The sequence below is a fragment of the Carassius gibelio genome, chromosome B8 (genome assembly GCF_023724105.1).
Source record: "Carassius gibelio isolate Cgi1373 ecotype wild population from Czech Republic chromosome B8, carGib1.2-hapl.c, whole genome shotgun sequence".
Taxonomy (NCBI): Eukaryota; Metazoa; Chordata; class Actinopteri; order Cypriniformes; family Cyprinidae; genus Carassius; species Carassius gibelio.
In genome coordinates, this window is record NC_068403.1 from 18976751 (window position 1) to 18997114 (window position 20364).

The 20364-nt window shown below is 39.2% G+C and overlaps 1 protein-coding gene across 2 annotated transcripts in view; it reads left to right on the forward strand.

The window, feature by feature from the left end:
* The window catches only part of LOC127964064 (nuclear receptor corepressor 2), a 116895-nt gene extending 100466 nt beyond the window's left edge, over nt 1–16429 (forward strand). Inside the window, exons 29-46 of one of the 2 annotated variants that reach the window (XM_052564214.1) lie at nt 24–171; nt 256–378; nt 483–557; nt 666–880; nt 1147–1507; nt 1588–1794; nt 2462–2713; nt 2950–3045; nt 3139–3387; nt 3930–4116; nt 4202–4731; nt 7769–7887; nt 8084–8424; nt 11423–11559; nt 11656–11709; nt 11849–12067; nt 12523–12684; nt 13632–16429. In XM_052564214.1, the coding sequence (XP_052420174.1) occupies nt 24–171; nt 256–378; nt 483–557; nt 666–880; nt 1147–1507; nt 1588–1794; nt 2462–2713; nt 2950–3045; nt 3139–3387; nt 3930–4116; nt 4202–4731; nt 7769–7887; nt 8084–8424; nt 11423–11559; nt 11656–11709; nt 11849–12067; nt 12523–12684; nt 13632–13828 (3672 nt within the window). In that variant the 3' untranslated portion in view covers nt 13829–16429. The remainder of the gene's footprint in view (nt 1–23; nt 172–255; nt 379–482; nt 558–665; nt 881–1146; nt 1508–1587; nt 1795–2461; nt 2714–2949; nt 3046–3138; nt 3388–3929; nt 4117–4201; nt 4732–7768; nt 7888–8083; nt 8425–11422; nt 11560–11655; nt 11710–11848; nt 12068–12522; nt 12685–13631) is intronic. The other variant, XM_052564215.1, reaches the window with a different exon arrangement.
* Nucleotides 16430–20364: the final 3935 nt, after the last annotated feature.

The window sequence follows — 20364 nt, forward strand, 5'->3', positions numbered from 1 at the left end:
GCCTTTCCTGTCGTTTCTTTCAGGGCACTCCTGCAGATGTCTTGTATAAGGGCACAATAACCCGTCTGATCACTGAGGACAGCCCCAGCAGAGAGAGAAGCAGAGAAGAGACTCCTTCTAAGGGGACCTTAGTCTACGAGGGCGTCAGTGGACACATCCTCTCCTTTGACCGTAAGTGTACACAAACATGCAAATGCTCAGAACCTTATAAAGGGAGCAGTTGTCTCTGACTATTGTTTGTGTTTTAACACACAGGGGGTCCAAATTCTAAGGAAGAGGGTCGTGGAGACCTGGCTGGGCTGAAGAGGACCTATGACATGATGGAGGTTGGCATTCCTCGTGTGCCACCCATGAGAGACTCAATATCTGCCAATGAAGGTGAGCATAAGACGCCCTTCTTTAACAAGCATGTACAACAGAGTTCCATTGTTTATCCTTTTCCCAGTTAACATTCTTTCACCTGCCGTCTCTCTCTTTTGTAGGTTTGGTCGGTCGAGCAATGCCTCACGAGCGTGATAGTCCTCATCTACACCACATCCGTGGATCCATATCCCAAGGTCAGAATGATCTCAGAAACTCAGCCTCGATTGAACACCTTTAGCTCATACAAGCTCTTGCTCTTATTTCCTGTCTTACATCTCTTTTTTTTTTTTTTTCTCTCCCAGGAATCCCGCGTGATGACTGTCAGCGCCGGGAGGTTAAACAGATGAAGAGAGAGGGTTCCCCATCACCCCGTGGCCCTGGTCATCCCACTGACATTCTTAAATCACGCCCTCATGACAGTATGGTGACCACCGTCAAAGAGGGAGGACGCTCCATCCACCTGATCCCTCCTGAGGGGGTTGTGATAGGCAAGCCTAAGGAGGGCTCAATCACCCAGGTGACTAGCTTTGATTGGTGTTTTCTTGGTATGGTTGGATATCTGACAAATGACAAATGTTTATTTCATATTTAGAGGTTTTGTCTGAAACTGCTGAAATAGGGCTATAAATACGAAAATTTACACAATTATGAGAAAATATAAAGAAAATCCAAAAGTAACAAGGCTTGATAAGATTCAAATGTTGCCTTTACAGTATACATTAAACAGTACCACTCAACCATGTGTCAAATTAACTGAATATTCACAAAATGTGTGTTCTACAGGGTACCCCTCTGAAACAAGAGCCTGTTGGCTCATCCAAGCGCCATGATGTGCGGTCCATCATCGCCAGCTCTCCTCGGCCTTACTCTGGACTGTCCTCTCATCTGGAGCTCAGGCCTGAGCACAGAGGGTCTGACAGGGCTCGCTATGAGGAGGTTGGGAACAAATCACGACCCAGCGCTGTGGTCAGCACCCCCAGTTCTCTGTCCCGTACATCTCCATTGGCAATTAGTGGAGAGCAGAGCAGCAGACCCCACCACAGTCCAGTGGGCTATGAAGATCACAAACGATCCGGCTACCCTCCGCCCTCACACAGAGCCTCTCCACTGTCTGGCAGAGAAACTTCACAGCGTGCACATGAAGGTATCATGTTCTACCAATCACTGACTTTCAGGAGCTAGTTTGTATGGTGTTTAAATGTTGTTTCACTGTGTGTGACTTAGGCTCAAGTAAGGCCCAGCAGCAGGAGAGAAAAGCCACTCCCACCCCTCGAGAGGTGAGCTCCACTAAGTCTCCACTGGCAGTTAGTGAGCACACTGCGTCTTTGGCCTATGAGAGGATCCTGCAGGGGCTGGGAACGGATATGTACCATGGCCAGATACCTCTAACATTTGACCCCGCAACTCTGCCCAGGGGAATCATCGAGCCAGGTATTTGCAGTTCAGCAGCACAAATATTAGGGTGCAAACGTGCGATTTCCAGACCAGTAAATGTTATAAATTTTTTAAATTAAAATGTATAATGACATCAGGGTATTTCCCATTTAATTTTCCTTCTTATTCTACCTTTCTAAGGTTTGGGATCCGTAAAAAAAAAAGTTTTTAATTAGCATGCTTCTTTAGCAGGGGGATGCTTTAAATTGATCAAAAGTGACAGTAAATAAATGTAAAAAAGTGAGAAAAGATTTCAATTTCTTTGTTCTTTTCAACTTCATGTTTAAAGAATCCTGGGAAAAAGTGAGCAGCACATCTGTTTTCAACATTGATAACACTCTTCTTAAGCTCCAAGTTAACATTCTAGAATGATTTCTAAAATCTCATGTGACACCGAAGACTGGAGTATTAATTGCTGTAAAATAAGCTAAAAAACACAGGAATAAACCACATTTTAAAATATATTCAGATAGAAGAAAAATTATATTATTCCACAGTATAACTTTTTACTCTATTTTTGAACACATAAATGCAGCCTTGGTGAACAAAATAGACTTGAAAAAAACTGGCCCCAAACTTATATTTGAAAATAGTTATAGCATATCATGCATTATGTAATGTATTTGTCAGTTGGTTTTGACTTTGTTTCTTGTCTCCACTGCAGCGTATTACCTGCCCCGTCACCTGCACCCTAGCCCTGGCTACCCTCACCACTACTCACCCTACCTGATCAGAAGTTTCCCTGAAACAGCAGCCCTGGAGAACAGACAGACACTCTTCAATGACTACATTACTTCCCAGCAGATGCACCAGTGGCCAGCCGCTGCTGCAATGGCTGCCCAGAGACCCGACCTGCTCAGAGGCCTTACACCTCGAGAGCAGTCTCTTAACTTAGCCTACTCACCTACACCCAGAGGTGAGGGCTCCTTAAAGAGGCTTTTGTCTTTCACATCATTTAAATCTTCTAAAGAAATAGAGCACAGTTTAAGTCATTATTCACTGACAATTGCATGAGAGTTCGGAAACGATGGTATATTTCATTTTTTTGGAGAACTATTCCAAATAACTGCTAACTGAATACAAAAATAAAAACCAACATGTTACATACTGGTAATCATCAGATGCATGTGCATTCTTTCCGTCCTTTTGTAGGAACATCTGCCTCTCCCATGGATCGTATGACATACATCCAAGCAACCCCTCAAGCTTTCCCCAGCGGAGCCTACAACACATCTCCCATCTCACCAGGTACAAAGAAACGGACTCACTCAAACAACATGGTGATTTCAAACTAATTTTCTTTATAAGTGTCATTCACTTTATGTTTTTATTTCTCAACAGTGGGAGCCTCTCACATGAGCAAGATCCAAGGTGGTTCAAGTTCCTCAGAGAGAGAAAGGGAGAGGGAGAGAGAGAGAGAAAGGGAGAGAGAAAGGGAGAGAGAGCGGGATCGTGAGAGAGACCGAGAGCGGGATCGAGAGAGGGACAGGGAACGAGACCGAGAGAGAGAGCGTGAGAAAGATCGGGACAGAGAAAGAGACAAGTCTCTCGGTCATGGTAACGTGGAACATGCCCCTATCTGGAGACCAGGTGAGCCCCCTCACTGCCTTTAACTTTGAATGTGTACAGCCACTTTAATGAACGTCTTTATATCATCTTCTTTGGGGGCTCTTTTCAGCAAATATTTATAGGATTCATTGTTATTAATTTAGCGTGTTGACAGATTTTACAGTGAACTTGATAAATCATTAACTGTTTTACAGCTGTTATTTTAGATCCATTTATATAGTATTTATAAATTTTTAATTGACTTGTTTTCATATTTTATTTTTAGTTTGTTTTTGTTTATCTTAATGTACTTGTCATTTTTATTAGTTTGAGGTTTTTAATTTCTGTATAGCTTTTATTTTTATTTCCGTTTTAGAAATGTATTTCAACTGATTTCATCTGATATTTATATATTTTTTTCATTTTCATATTTCATTTAAGCTTAGTTTCAGTTTCTTAACATACAGATTTACAGCTGTAATTATGATTGGATTAATATTGAGTTGTTCGATGTTCGTGTACTTTTGCCAATAATCATTATGCAGGTCAGCGTTGCTAAATGTCTGAACATTGTGTCCAAACAGGAGCACCAGAACAGATGGGTGGCGGCAGTAGCAGCAGTTCTCGTCCCCCGTCTCATCCATACAGTCACCAGTCCTCTCCGCTCTCCCCTCGTCCCCAGGAGAGCCTGCAGCAGAGACCTAGCGTTCTGCACAACACCAGCTCAAAGAGCCTGGCCAATTCTGAGCACAACAGTCCCTCTGTGCTGCGGTGAGTCTCCACTGCTCAAACTGCTGTCTGACGGTAAGCCCAGCGAGATAAACAACATCATTTGTTTCCCTTCACCTTTCTTCAGGCCTCCAGGATCTGCTCGCTACCAGGGCTTCAGTGGGCACCTTCGGTCTGGTTTAGCCAATGAGGGTTACACATCTGTTACAGACTCAAATGCTAAAGATTCAAATAGAGATGGGGGCAAAAGCCATGGGCGTGGAGGTCTGCCCAAATATCAGGACCATTCATCCTCTTCCAAGTCTGACCCCAAGCTAGCCAGCCCTGGTGCCGGTGGGTCATACCCCTCTCCGTACAGCCAGAACCCTGGTGCCCACCTCAGTCTGCCCACAAGTCGAGGGCACCCCTTGCTGGCTTCCGAAAACAACAGCGGCAGCAGTTCCGTCCCGTCCCGTGGTGGAGATGGCATCAGCAGCGCGTCAAGTAGGGAAAAGACTCAAAACAAAGTGATGTCCATGCAGGAACACGAACTTCGAGCACTCGGTAAGACCACCATGACAGCGGCCAACTTCATAAACGCGATAATCATGCATCAAATTTCTTGTGATGCGGCGATGCCAGAGACTGGTGCGCTCGCGACCAACGGCACCTGTGATGGTAAGACGCTCTGGGACCTTTGGGCTGTTAACGCCACCTTCCCTCCCCACCCCACCCTTCCCTTACCCTCCCTGTCCTTCCTGTTCTCTACCAATCCACCCAACATCTTTCCATCCCTCCACCCTTCCTCTACCCCTCCTGCGCCCCGATCCATCCCCACCCCCTTACGTCTGTGGCCTAGTGCACGCTTGTGGTGGTTGCCATCGATCAGAATCAACCCGGTTTTCATATTATTTTGGTTTATTTATTTATTTTGAATATGCTTCTACCTATTGCTTTTTTTTCTGGCACCTGAAGCATTGCTTAAAGAGCACCAAAGGTTTACCTCCCCCTTTGCATCACCTAAACCTATTTGTCTGTTCGCCAAATCCAAATATTGAGGGGAGATTCTGCATGTTTCAGTCCAAACTTCCACAAATTAATGCAGTGAAGCTCATTAAATGATTTGAGCTTCTGCTCTGTAATGGCCACAGGCGTATATCTCAGTCTACGCCCTAATGGTCCAGAATGATGTGTCTGGAGACCAGCTTTTCTAGACCAGAGAGAGATCCTGAGGTGAACTTTAAGAGCTGTCATTCAGCAGTCATGTGGTTTCTCATCGTTTCATAATGTCTTTACTGGCTTGCCTCTTGTGTTCCCCTTTACATCTTTTTTTTGTTTTGTTTTGGGGAACATTCCATAGCTTTACGTTTGCTTCCCGTTTCATTTCCTTTTTTTGGAGGGAGGGCACTCTGGCACTTCGACAGTTTGATAGCTGCATGAAGCTAACTAATTTTACAAGTTAAAGAAAATGAGGGTCTAGACGGATCTGGAGCTGAATGATTTCAAGGTGTTTGGTTTTTAGTATCTGGAATCTTCCTCAATCTTATTGAATCTACAGCCAGTTTCAAACACATAAGTCTTGCTTTTAGAACACTACTGTGCAGAATTTAAGGCGAGTGAGATTGACAAGTGAAAAGTATTTTAAAAAATTTTGGGGGGGTGGAGGCTTCTTTAAAAATAACAAAAGTGTCTGAAACCATTATGTGGGATTAGAATCAATAATTCCTCATGATTCACATCACTGCATTTAACCGATGTTGTTCTTGGATGTGCTTGAAGTCTTTTAAGACCTTTCTATTCATTTGAATTGAATCCATGAGTTGTCTATTTATGTACAGTATTGTTCAAAATAATAGCAGTACAATGTGACTAACCAGAATAATCAAGGTTTTTCGTAAATTTTTTTATTGCTACGTGGCAAACAAGTTACCAGTAGGTTCAGTAGATTGTCAGAAAACAAATGAGACCCAGCATTCATGATATGCACGCTCTTAAGGCTGTGCAATTGGGCAATTAGTTGAATTAGTTGAAAGGGATGTGTTCAAAAAAATAGCAGTGTGGCATTCAATCACTGAGGTCATCAATTTTGTGAAGAAACGGGTGTGAATCAGGTGGCCCCTATTTAAGGATGAAGCCAACACTTGTTGAACATGCATTTGAAAGCTGAGGAAAATGGGTCGTTCAAGACATTGTTCAGAAGAACAGCGTACTTTGATTAAAAAGTTGATTAGAGAGGGGAAAACCTATAAAGAGGTGCAAAAAATGATAGGCTGTTCAGCTAAAATGATCTCCAATGCCTTAAAATGGAGAGCAAAACCAGAGAGACGTGGAAGAAAACGGAAGACAACCATCAAAATGGATAGAAGAATAACCAGAATGGCAAAGGCTCAGCCAATGATCACCTCCAGGATGATCAAAGACAGTCTGGAGTTACCTGTAAGTACTGTGACAGTTAGAAGACGTCTGTGTGAAGCTAATCTATTTTCAAGAATCCCCCGCAAAGTCCCTCTGTTAAAAAAAAGGCATGTGCAGAAGAGGTTACAATTTGCCAAAGAACACATCAACTGGCCTAAAGAGAAATGGAGGAACATTTTGTGGACTGATGAGAGTAAAATTGTTCTTTTTGGAGTGGCCAGCCCAATCTCCAGACCTTAATCCAATTGAGAACTTGTGGGGTGATATCAAAAATGCTGTTTCTGAAGCAAAACCAAGAAATGTGAATGAATTGTGGAATGTTGTTAAAGAATCATGGAGTGGAATAACAGCTGAGAGGTGCCACAAGTTGGTTGACTCCATGCCACACAGATGTCAAGCAGTTTTAAAAAACTGTGGTCATACAACTAAATATTAGTTTAGTGATTCACAGGATTGCTAAATCCCAGAAAAAAAAAATGTTTGTACAAAATAGTTTTGAGTTTGTACAGTCAAAGGTAGACACTGCTATTTTTTTGAACACACCCCTTTCAACTAATTGCCCAATTGCACAGCCTTAAGAGTGTGCATATCATGAATGCTGGGTCTTGTTTGTTTTCTGACAATCTACTGAACCTACTGGTAACTTGTTTGCCACGTAGCAATAAAAAATATACTAAAAACCTTGATTATTCTGGTTAGTCACATTGTACTGCTATTATTTTGAACAATACTGTATGTGTGTGTGTATGTGTGTGTTTGTGTGTATATACACACACACACACGGGAATAACGAGATGTCTGATCACCCTATATATATATCATATATATAATTTTCTATCATGTCAATCTATACTTTATTCTGTTGTAAATATAACAATGGCTAGTGTGAAAACAGTGGGGAAAATCCAATTTACAGCTGCAGAAAAAGGAAAATATCCCTGATTCTTAGGCCTGGTATTAAAGCAGATATATCCACCTCTCCTTCCTTCACAGCTCATATTAAACATGCAATTTGCTTCTGTTTTATTGTTGTTTTTGTTTAAAGCATTTTTGCTAATCAGCACAGTGCTTACACTTGACTAAAGTCAGATGCCTCCATAATGTTGGCTTGATCTCTGAACACACGTGTGAGCAAGTCATTGAGTACTGTTATCCCAGAGCCTGTATGTGACCGCACCGCTTACACACCCGTCTCTGCTTTTACCCTCAGAGTAATCCAGAGCCTTCTGCCACACCATACTCAACTGCACTTTCATGTCTTCTCTACCTGTCTATGTGTGCTTCGCTGTCCTCTCTGCAGCTCACCAAAAGGCCCTAGAACAGCTGTACGGGTCTGAGGACAGACTTTCTCCAGGTCAGCAGCCGCCTTCTGCTGTCAAAGGCTCTCAGAGAGTGGTCACCCTCGCCCAGCACATCAGTGTAAGTGCCACAAAAATGGACAAAAATGCCCAGCAAATTCTAGACAATTAAATGAAGCAATCTGTATGGCTGTCGCAATTAAAATCAAGTTTACCTTTTACATAGGTAAAAATATATATATATATATATACTAAATATTAATATGTGTACTTGTCTCCTGCTTGCACGTCACCAAATGGATGTTTTCTCTTTACAGGAGGTGATCACGAAAGACTACACACGGCAGTCGCAGCAAGGCCAGATAGGGGGTCAGTCATCCCTACAGCCTGTGTTTGGATATCACAACTCCCCTGTGCTGGATCTCACTCGTCCTCCCAGCGCTCCCCAAGCCCAGACCCCCACTGACCCCAATGCCCGCTACACCCCAGAAGGCACGGCTGCTGAGAGGGAGAGAGGCAGAGACAGGTCTCCTTCTCAGAGTAAGACCTCTCCAGTGAGTCTGGCTGCTGATGGGATTGAACCGGTTTCACCACCAGGGGCCGTTTCAGAGCCAGAGACACCAGGAGCTGCTTACCCTAATGAACAGGCGGAGCAGGGGTATATAACATACAAACAGATGCATTCACGTGATAGTGATGGGAGTGGGTCTTATTAGAGTGAATTGGTTCAAACAACGATTCAGACTGATTCTTTGCAATGGACACTTTACACATTCCCTTGGTTCTCTGAGGCAGAAGTCGTCATGCTTGAGTGAACTTCCATAGTGGTGTACAGAAAACTATAATTATAATTTCAGTTTGATTTTTAATAGCTCTGGAAGCACCTCATCACAGTCTGTGAAAAGAGTCCATTCTTTAACCCTCTGGAGTCGATTAACACATATATGCGTTATGAGGCATTTTCTCCTGATAACCCTGAAAAGAACTTAAATTACACTTTCAGTTTTGATCATACTGATAAGAGCAATACATCAATCGAATACATCTTTTTTTTTGTATACAGACATAACAACAAAACGTTGTGCATTTCAACGCGTCATTAAAATGAACTGTAACTCAGTGAATACTCAACAAAGAGACATGAGAGAGATATCTATAGAAAGCCTGACATGTCTACTTTTAAACTAAACAAATGCTGCCGAAAATAAATATTCTGTGATAAAGTAATCCATACGAAAATAACGTGATGTCCGTCTTTCACGTCTCCCTTCATTATCTTCTAATGTGACCACGCCCCCGCGCTGAACGCTCTATTCAGATTCTAATGTTTCACTGAAGCGCGTGGCTTGAATACGCCCACACAACAGAGGACAACGAAGCAAGACTGTTCTTCAAGTTCTTTTATTTTACGGTTTGCTTCTCGATGAGAGGAATAATACATTATTCACCCCAAAAAGATGTGATGTGGTTGAGGATTTGGATTTCCTCAGAAAAAAAAAAGAATGAAGCGCTTTATTCAGCAGAGATCATAAACATGAGGAAGTTTCTTTTTATTTATTTATATACCTGTACTAGTTTTCACTTAAAGTGTAAACATTTTAATAGTTCGACTTTTTCCAAATACTTTTTCCAAACTATAATTCCTGACTAAATGTATAATCAAGTGAAATATTATGAAGTTTCAATAACAATATACAATACTATACCATTCAAAAGCTTGATGTAAATAATATAAATGTAACAAATAAATGTAAATGTAACCAATAAATATAACTGTAACAAATGTAACAAACAATGCTATTCTTTCAATATATCCCCCCTAAAAAACTGAAAAATATTCTCAGCTCTTTTCAACATGAATAATAATAATGCGAATAATAACAATAAATGTTGTTTTTTTTTTTTTTTTGTAGAAAATCAGATTGTTAAAAGGATTTCTGAAGGATTGTGTGACTGGAGTAATGATGCAAAAAAATCAGCTTTGAAAGCCAGCTTTGATTATCCCTAATAAATTGTTTAACTGCTCCCCCAAGTGGATCTTAAATTATGTTGAGGGATAATTAAATATATTCTAAATAAACTACAAACATAAAATTATATATATTTATTTTGTCCTCACATTCTTTCTTGTAACTCCTCACTCACAATGACACAGCTGACTGAAAGGCTCATTATGCGGCTGATTATGCAGGCCTTTGTCTTCTCAGGTGTAATCTCACAATGATATTCATGATAGTTGATGCCTACTCGCATATAACTTTTACCAACAAAAAGTGTCTTCGAAAATTTAAATCAATATATTGTTTTCTGTGAGTGAGTAAACAAGAAGATTTTCGCATAATTTAGAAAGAAACATTCTACGCTACAAGCTCCAGTTCTCAAAAGTCCCGGGAACGAATGTTCTATATGTGTTATATGGCCTTATTCAAGTTATTTTAACATTTTGAGTTTTTCACTTACCACACATAAAATTTTTTTTTCAAAAACACAATCATGTACATACATGCTGCTCACATATTATTATAGCACAGTATGTGCTGATTACAGTGAGATAAGATTTCAGCCATTTAGATGTTATAAGAAACTGAAAAAAGCACAAATGTCAGGGCATGACAAAACTTCTCCAGGCATCAGAAATACCCTTAAGGCTGGTTCACACGGCAGGATAATTGGGCCGATTTTAGCCCCGATTCAGCCCTTCCGACAATCTTAGGATGCTCCGATTATCGTAAAATAATCTGATCAAATATTCCTGCCGTGTGTGGTGTGTTAAGACTAATCTCCTCTGCTCGGAAGAATGTCGGGACCGCTCCGATCTCAAATCGGGGATATCCAACATGTTGGATTTATTTGGCCCGATTTCTTCTCGTGTGTGGTGTCCCCCGAGGACAAACAATCACGCAGCCTGTGGACTGTGGCGTGTAGCCAATCAGAACGCGAGGTGACGAGGCAGTGATAGTACCGGGAAACAAAATCAAAACAGCCGGCGTATATAATATAACAAATACAAATAAAGTCGATGGGCATAACTACATCCACAACTGCAGTCCACCAGAGTACATGGAAACTAATATATGAACGTTTATTTCAACGGTTATTAATCTGTGTAGTACGTAACAACATTTCTATGAGATAAAACAACAACTTATCTCCATATCATGATATAGCAAGTATAGTCCATGCTCGCGTCGTCTCCACCTCTTTGACCATCGCCTTTTCTTATTTTTCTTATGTTTTTTTTCCCGTTAAAAACAAAGCACAAACTATGGCCACTGCATCCTCTTCGTCCGCCATGATTGTTTACTCAAAAGTCACGTTTGATCTCGAGGGATTTTGCGAGATTTCCCGTCTGACCTGGGAATGCTCGGGAGTCAAATCGGTTCGTGTGTGATGTGTTGATATTGCCGTGTGGCTGCACACCACACACGGAGCGACCAAAACTGTTAGACCCGTGATTTTTTATCGCCGTGTGTGGGGTCTCTCAGGTTTGGAAAATCTGCCGACAATTTTAAAATCGTCCCGTGTGAACCAGGCCTTAGACTCCAGAGGGTTAATGAATCAGTTAAACTATTTGACTCAATAGAAGGATTCCTTCACTAATTGGATCATCTTTCATCATGTATTTTCAGTTCTCATTCTCTGCATTTGTGTCTCAGAATGGGATCTCGTTCACCGGCCAGTAGCTCTCAACATCCAGCCTTCTTCAGTAAACTGACTGAGAGCAACTCCGCTATTGTCAAGAGCAAGAAGGAAATGATTAAGAAGATGGTGGTTGGGACAGAGGCTGAATTCAGTGAGTTAATGGGACTGAATCTGTTGGGTTTTAACTGGCATTAATATGTATGTTATTGTTGCTGACTAAACTTATCTTTTCCTGTCTCTGTTTTAGACCCAGGCCAACCTGGGACAGAAATCTTTAACATGCCCGCCTCTACAAATGCAGGTGAGCAGCTCCTCCAGTTGTGGTCTTCTCCTCAACAGCAGTTAATTTTATACCACTGTCCTTTGTCTTAAGGAAAGCTTGCCAAATAACTTCACACACTCCTGTTTCTTTAACACAACCACTGTAACTTCTGTTTTAGTACCTGTGAGTGTGCGCAGTCACCCGCCACCAGAGGCCAGCGGTAATACTATAGGTCTGGAGGCCATCATCAGGAAGGCCCTCATGGGCAATTATGATGAACAGATGGACGAACGCTCGCCGTCTAACTCTGTCAGCTCGATGAGTGTTGGGGTGCCAGCTGCCATCGGGCCGCCAGCTTCAGTGGATGGGCGTTCTGAAGACCCCTACTCCCTGCCAGGTGCACCAAATAAACCCTTGATAATGCAGCTACCTTCATGGCAGCATGTGTTTTGGCTCCATTTTTTGGACCAAAGGTGCTCACATGTAAATTAACAGCATGTGATGATAAATTGTTACACGATGATGAGCCTGTATTTAATGCAGTTGTGTTTTCTTATCTTGCATACTTTAATTTTTTGAGGGCTCAACATGTTCATTTTGGCACCACCCCATTTTTTTCTAATTTTTACCAAGTGACTGGTAAATATGCACTGTTTTGTTCCTTTCATGTCTACAACAAAACAACTTTTATGTATTACTTGCATTTGCATACTTTTTTCACTGGTTATAGAACAGACCTTTGTCCTGTTTTGCATTATGTTCCACCAGCTGAGAATTATTTTGGAAATACATTCAGATATCTTTGTATTTATTTGTCTGACTATCTGATTTGTTTCCTGTGTTTGAATTCAGTTAAATCCAAAGGAGGGCGCTCTAATGGTCGCAAGACTAAGTCTCCTGGTCTGTCTGGAGGAGAGAGACCTTCATCTGTGTCCTCTGTCCACTCTGAGGGAGACTGTAACCGTCACACCCCACTCACCAACAGAGTTTGGGAGGACAGACCCTCATCTACAGGTACACGTGTGCACACACTCGATCACAATATATGTAGGAACATCTGCAAAAAAATATAACTGAATCAATTTCACCTAATATTTCAAATCATTATATTATACATTTGGTTTAATTTGTTAAATTCAAGTTAAAATTTTTTGTTTTTTAGCAAGGGGGAAAATATATAATTTCTGAAAGGTTGCAATAAATTGGTCAAAGGTGACTACAGTATTATTCGGACTATAAGTCACACCTGAGTATAAGTCCCATCAGTCCAAAAATACATCATGACGAGGAAAAAAACATATATAAGTTGCACTGGACTATAGGTCGAAGAACCAAGAGAAAACATTACAGTCTCCAGCCGCGAGAGGGCACTCTATGCTCCTTAGTGTAGACTACAGGAGCATTGAGCAGCATCTCTGGCAGCATAGAGCGCCCTCTTGTGGCTGTACACGGTAATGTTTTCTCTTGGTTCATTTTTTTCTCGGTTCATGTCAAATTAATTTTGATAAATAAGTCGCACCTGACTGTAAGTCACAGGACCAGCCAAACTATGAAAAAAAGTGCGACTTATAGCCCAGAAAATACGGTATTCATCTATTCATCAAAGAACCCTGAAAATAATTTTATCAGGGTTTTCTACAAAAATATCAAGCAGCTCAACAGGTTTCAACTTCGATTAAAATCAGAAATGTTTCTTCAGCATCAAATCAGCATATTACAATGATTTGTGTAGGATCGTGTAAATTCAGGTTTGTCATCAAAGAAATCAATTATATTTTAAAATGCGTTTAAATAGAAAAGCTTCGAAAAAGGACGTTTTACTGTATTTCTGATTGAATAAATGCAGCCTTGGTGAGCATAAGAGACTTCCTTTAGAAATGTTACAAGTCCTACCGAATGGTACTGCACATTTTATATATTTATACATAATCTCTGACATTTTTTCTGGTTCCTCCTCTTAGGCCCCACTCCATTCCCCTGTAACCCCCTGACCATGCAGATGCGTCTCCCCAGCGGGATGATGTCGGGACCCTCACCTTCCCCAACGCAGCAGGGCACATCAGCGCCTCCACAGAGCCAGACTCAACCCCGCACCTGGGAGGAAGAACCCAAACCTCTGCTGTGCTCTCAATACGAGACCCTGTCAGACAGCGAGTGAACACACACCTCACGCTGCGTACACTAGGACTGAACGTTTGCTGCTTGTGAACAGAAACTTGTTACTGTAAACAGGGATGTTCGTAAACGCACGTACTCATGTCCATGCTGACATGCGGGAACATACGTCCATCAGCGCTCATGCCCTCTGATACCTCTACACACATAATCATGCATAGAGAAAAACATTACGTGGACACACTCACGCCATCAGTGGAAGTGCATTACATGGCTGCAGACGTGGGTTTATGTATCAGTGTGTTGGCGTGTGCGTCACTCCAGGACTACTTGTAGGATGAATCACTTTTTAGGTTATTTTTTTTTAATCAGAGTTGACTCATGGACTCATCTGTTTTGTTGACGCGTTTTGGAGCATTCCTCATTAGACTGCTCAGGACACACACACTCTTATACTGTAATACAGCAGCAAATTGTTTATTTTGTGTGTGTGTGTGTGTGGTGTAATGCAAAGGCTGGATGAAACAGAAATAAGCACCACACACACAGGCGTGCACGTATGGCCTCTGAGTTCTCATGTGCATCTGCACTCCTTCATGATGACTCATGTGTTGTCAAGATGACCCTGTTATTTTTTTTATGGATCTGACACTGTTGGGTCATCTGAGTATTTGTGTGATGAAACATAGACCTTCAGAAAGGCAGGGTAGTCGATCCCTGCACTAAACTCTACTGGTTTTTGAAGCAGAGTTCATGTTATCCTGTAACGTTATGTCCGTTCCGTGCTACTTCTGAGAGTTTATGTGGGCGGCCAAATCATTGGTTTTACAGGGTCCTCATAATGTCCATTTGTTAACATCAAACCTTCATTTTTGGCCTCTAGATGACCAATAATACGTTGTCTCTTCTGTCATCTCTCTTTGATAGTAGATGTCCGAACTTTTTTTATGTACATAAACCTTTGCATGTTTTTTTTGTAATGAGTTAAGCACTTAGTCGGCAAACGGTTCCTGTCAGTGTCCTTCAGCGGATGCCGACCTGAATGCAACTTTTTAAACAGCATTTATTTTAGTTGTTTTTCTTATACAGAGCTTTGTTGATTTGTTTCGTCACCTACCTTGTCAAGTGTTCCACTCTCTTGCGACAATCACTGGCAGAGAGTTGAGCGAGTGGACGCATCTTTAGGGGAAGCTGCTTGATCAGGTCTGAACGTCCCAGCAGACCTGTTGTGTTTCACGTCATCTGTTTGTTGAAGAGTTAAAGCCATGCTGTCTGGCCAGTCCTTTGATATGACACTCACTGAGAGCTGCTTAACTTTTGCTCTTTAATGCTTAAACGAAAGCTTGGGGATGTTTTTTTCTTTCTTTCTGTAGGTTCATTTGAGGAGAGATATCCTGCGTATAAAATAAAATTGAGGTGAGCAGACGGCACACCTCATCTAACCTGTAGTCCTTCACTCTGTACAGTTTTAAAGATAATTCTAGTGTTAAGTGCCATGTATTTGACATATACATTTCTGAAGTTAAAACTACCAAGTGACTACGCACAGTTGTTTGTTTTTAAATTTGTTTCTTTTCTCCTTGTTATGCCAGGGTTGTACAATTTGTCACGCAGGCACAATTTAAATCCGTGAAGGAGACATTTACCGTGTCAGTCTCCTCTCCAAAACGCCTCAGCGGTGGGATTACTAATTGCTTTGCATGCATATTAGATTTAATGAAATGTTTTAATTCGTATTGTTTGACTTTTATTTGTCACATGGTTTTACTATGAAAGGTCTCTTTAACAGTTCGAACTGCAATGCTCATTGTAATCTCCAGACTTTGTGGATATTTTTAGAAGCTAATTAAAAGATGAAACGTGAAGTTCAGCGGTGGGTTTTATCCGGTGGGGGGCTTTTGTTGTTGCTTTGATGGTCGAGGACCGTTGTAGTGCACTACCTAGTGTGGTTTTGTATAATGGGGCTTTATCTTCAGTCACTTCAATCCCAAATACATTCTCATCAAGATCCCTGAATGGGGTGAGCGAACAGTAGCTATACTTTTTTCTTTTTTTTTTTTAAACCATAACATCTGCACAGACATCCCAGAATGCTCTGCTCTGATTTTGAGATACGTTCTCTGACATATCACTCCAGACAGTATTGTATTTTGTGGACAAGTCACTCTAAAGTTCAGTGTTTTCTTGTATAGCGAGCTCTCTTTCCTCTTTATTGACTGTTTGTTTGACCTTTTTACTGAGGACAGTATTGCACTTTCCTTAGATGAGGAGGCGTTCTCATTTGTAACTGATAAACGTAAATGAAGCTGAGAGATTAAAACAAATGAAGAGGAGAGAGATGGGAAAACAGCGGTAATCATCGCCCCTCTTTAGATTGGAAAGGTTAAGTGGGTATTTGGGTGGCATCTGTTTTCGTACAACCATTTTGTGCATATTGCTTTTTCTTTTTTTCTGTATTATAGCGAGGAGTGTAAATAGACCTAAAAGGATGTACATATTTATGTGATTTGCTGCAAGATTGATATTCACACTGTTGTATTTCAACATGGCCACCAGCAAGCTTTGTGGATAGCAGTGTAAAAATTAAACAGAAAAAAAAACAGACACTGCCTTAATGTTTAAATAAAAAGCTTATTGCCATTGATTTGTTTGTTGTCCTTTTTTTATTGCTCCACTGTTGCCGTTGTTCTGTTGTTGGTAGTATTTATTCATTTGTCAGTTTATAATGTTTTTTAAATACTGATCTTTGGAAAGCACTGCACACGAGTGGTGGTTCAACTCATAAGGCCTGTACTAATGAGCAGATAAACCGAATCAGGAGCATGGTGAGAAATTCAGGAGTGAGATTTATGCTGTGTATCCCAAATCGCCTCTAGTGCTAGGGTTGCCTAAATCCAATTGCTGTTTTTCTGGTTGTAAAAGAGCACCAGGTTTGTTGTGCTTGTTTGTAGAGCTGCACAATTTGAACTAGGAGTACTAACAATAATTATTACAAATAGTTATTACTAAAATATTAAACAAGAATTATACTATGGTAACAACATCATGTTATTATAAAATGTTTTTTTAAATAATATTGTAAAACACTTTTATTATAATGTGAATGCATATTCTAGCCTGGCGTCTAGGGAGTGTGCACTGGTTGTATTGTATACTCGTCACAGAGGTGCACTCTGGCACTACTCAGTGTACATTGATTCAGACACCACAGCTAATGGCTTAAATAGTGCACTATAAGGTGAAGATTTTGGACACGGCCTTAAAGCTAAAGTATTAACTGAGCAGATGTCAGAAAGCTCTTGGATTTTATCAGAAATATCTTAATTTGTGTTTGGTTTGAAACGACATGAGGCATTACATTAATATTCTGTAATTATATTGATGAAAATTTTCATTTTTGAGTGAACTATCCCTTAAAGTCATGTAAATGATTATAATGGATAAATATTTCAGAATTTCGTTGGCTGGAGCTTGCATTTTGTTCTTTTTGTTTGCTGAATTTTTTTTTTTTTACACGGTCCTATCCAGAGGTGGACCGTAACAAAGAACATTTACTTGAGTATTGTACTTGGAAGCACTTTTTGAGAATCCGTACTTCACTTATTTTAGTATTTCATTTTTTTTTCTGTGAACTTGTGACTTTTTTAGTACTTTTGAAAGATTGCAAGTATTACATACAACAATAATAGAAAGTGCACTTTAAAAAAAAAAAAGAAATTTAGTTTTTGTACTAAAGTTTAGTTTTCTGTACTTTTACTTGAACTTGAGTAAAAATTAGTCTTCACATCTTTCGCTTGTGTACTTCGTAAGCTGTGTAAATTGGGAAGAACCATGTGGATCGGACCAATCAGGCCGAGCACCACACCAGTCTTACAGCCTACACTAGTGATTGGGAGAAGAAAAATGTGACTTGAAAACAAAGATTATCATATGGCAAGCCATTCTAACATTTAATCTATAAACAACACTAGTATCTAATTTAACATTAATAGTACTTTTTTTTTTTTTTGTAAATACTAGTATCTTTTCCATTATGTACCAGTAATTATTCATTAACTACTAGTACTTATTCTTTAGGTACTAGTGTCTTTAGTAAAGCTACTTGTACTTATTCATCAGATACTAGTGCTTATTTATTAGGTACTAGTATTTATTCATTAGATGCTAGTACATATAAGATACTATTATTTAATCATTAGATAGTAGTACTTATTTATTAGATGCTAGTACTTATTCATTAGATATTGCTACTTAATAATTATATATTAGTACTTATTAGATGCTAGTGCTTATTCGTTAGACACTAGTATTTATTCATTAGATGCTAGTACTTATTCATTAGCTACTAGTACACATTTACAAGATACTAGTACGTATTTGAAATGTTGCTAGTATGATTTTTTATTTTACTAGTACATAGTACATTTTTTATTGAACTCTAAGGTGACTAAAAAAGCAGATCTGAATAGTTAGATAAGAATAGTTACTAGTAGTAATTACAAAAGATACCAGTGTCTAATAAATAACTACTAGTACCTAATGAATAACTACTAGTAATATTTAAATAGATACTAGTCACTATTTCAATAATTACTAGTCAGGAATTGAAAGATGATATAAAAAACAGAATAACTATGACTCCCTGTTCATTTGGAGATATCTTCAACCTAATAAAGAACTAGTGAGAATGTATTTGGAGATATCTTCGTTTAAACAGATTATTACATAAACATGAGTACCTCTCCACCATCCAATCAGTGTCCACATAGTAAAACAATAAATGAATATGCTGAATTAATTTGATTGTTAAGTGAGGCTAACTGGCTTTGTAAGTTATCCTATCTTGCTAATTGGTTACCATGAAAACACAAAAACACAAGGGAAGATTATGAACATGTTGTCCAACAAAGGTTTAATTACATGTTTTAGTCCAAATTCACTTTACAACATCAGTGGAGTCATTGAAATAACGTATTATTGTAATCTGACATGGTTTCATTAATCAGAATGAGGCAGAAATCATGCCACTATATATTATTATATTATATTATTATACAGTGATAAAGGCTATATCTATTACCATTGCATTTTAAGTTTTATTCTTATAAAAATCCCCGAGGTGGATTGAAGCGCACAGATAAAACCATATGTTGTCGTAGTCATTGTTTATTTTCTTCATGTTTCATCAATAAAAATCTATAACATTTTATTCCGCTACTAGTCTACATCTGAATTTCCAGTATCATTATCAGTGAGTCTTACTTGTGGAGTTTCTGTGCGAGGGCGCCCTACAGCGATGAGTATGAATGAAAAATAAATTACATTTATTGAGTACTCATTATTGCTCACAAAACCCTAATTTGGGTAAAAATATCAAACATAATTACGAACTTTGATGTAAAAATTTGCAAATCCTTACGTTTTTCTCAAGAAGTGTACATTTTAATTTTTCTTGCAGCTATATTTATTCTTAAATACTCTGTTTTATATATTATAGTGAAATAGTGTTATTACAAAATTTATATTCCTTGTTTTGTTTAATTAATATATATATATATATATATATATATATATATATATATATATATATATATATATATATATATATTATTAATAATTGAAGAATCCAAATGAAGAAAATGCTTTGTATGAAAATGTTTGGATTTTGTGTGTCCTGTACAGCATATTAATGTAAAAAACATTCAGTGTCTGTAGCACCAGTGTGCCCTGTACAGAATATTAATATGAAAACATTCAGTGTCTGTAGCACCAGTGTGCCCTGTACAGAATATTAATATGAAAACATTCAGTGTCTGTAGCACCAGTGTGCCCTGTACAGAATATTAATATGAAAACATTCAGTGTCTGTAGCACCAGTGTGCCCTGTACAGAATATTAATATGAAAACATTCAGTGTCTGTAGCACCAGTGTGCCCTGTACAGAATATTAATATGAAAACATTCAGTGTCTGTAGCACCAGTGTGCCCTGTACAGGACAGTAATGTAAAAGACATTCAGTGTCTGTAGCACCAGTGTGCCCTGTACAGGACATTGATGTAAAAGTATTCATCCCTACAATTTTAGAAATGAAAATCAATTAAACTGAAAAATATATAAAAATTAAATATCTAAAAAATAAATAACAGTAGTGCTGCAAACACACTAGCAACTAGCAACATTTGTGTTTGGTATAAATGACACAGAATGTCTAAAGTGCATTCTAATTTCAAACTTACATCGCAGTCTGATCATTATTATAAATAAAGTACAGTCAACCAAACATATACAAGGTTACACTGGTCAGTTTAAATAGACCGCAGTATACCGGTCCACTCTGCTGTTATTCCAAGGACGTTTTTGTTCATGTGAAGAGGATGATCTTTTCCGTCTAGTTTACATAAAAATATTATAGTTTAACATTCAGATACATTGCGAATATGGAAACATTTGGATATGCACAGAACGAAACGTGAGCAATAAAAAAAAGAAAAGAAAAAAAGACCAAGACAAATAAATATACATTTTGTCTTTTTTATTAACATTAAATTATTAAATTAAAGTGACCATGGCATAATATC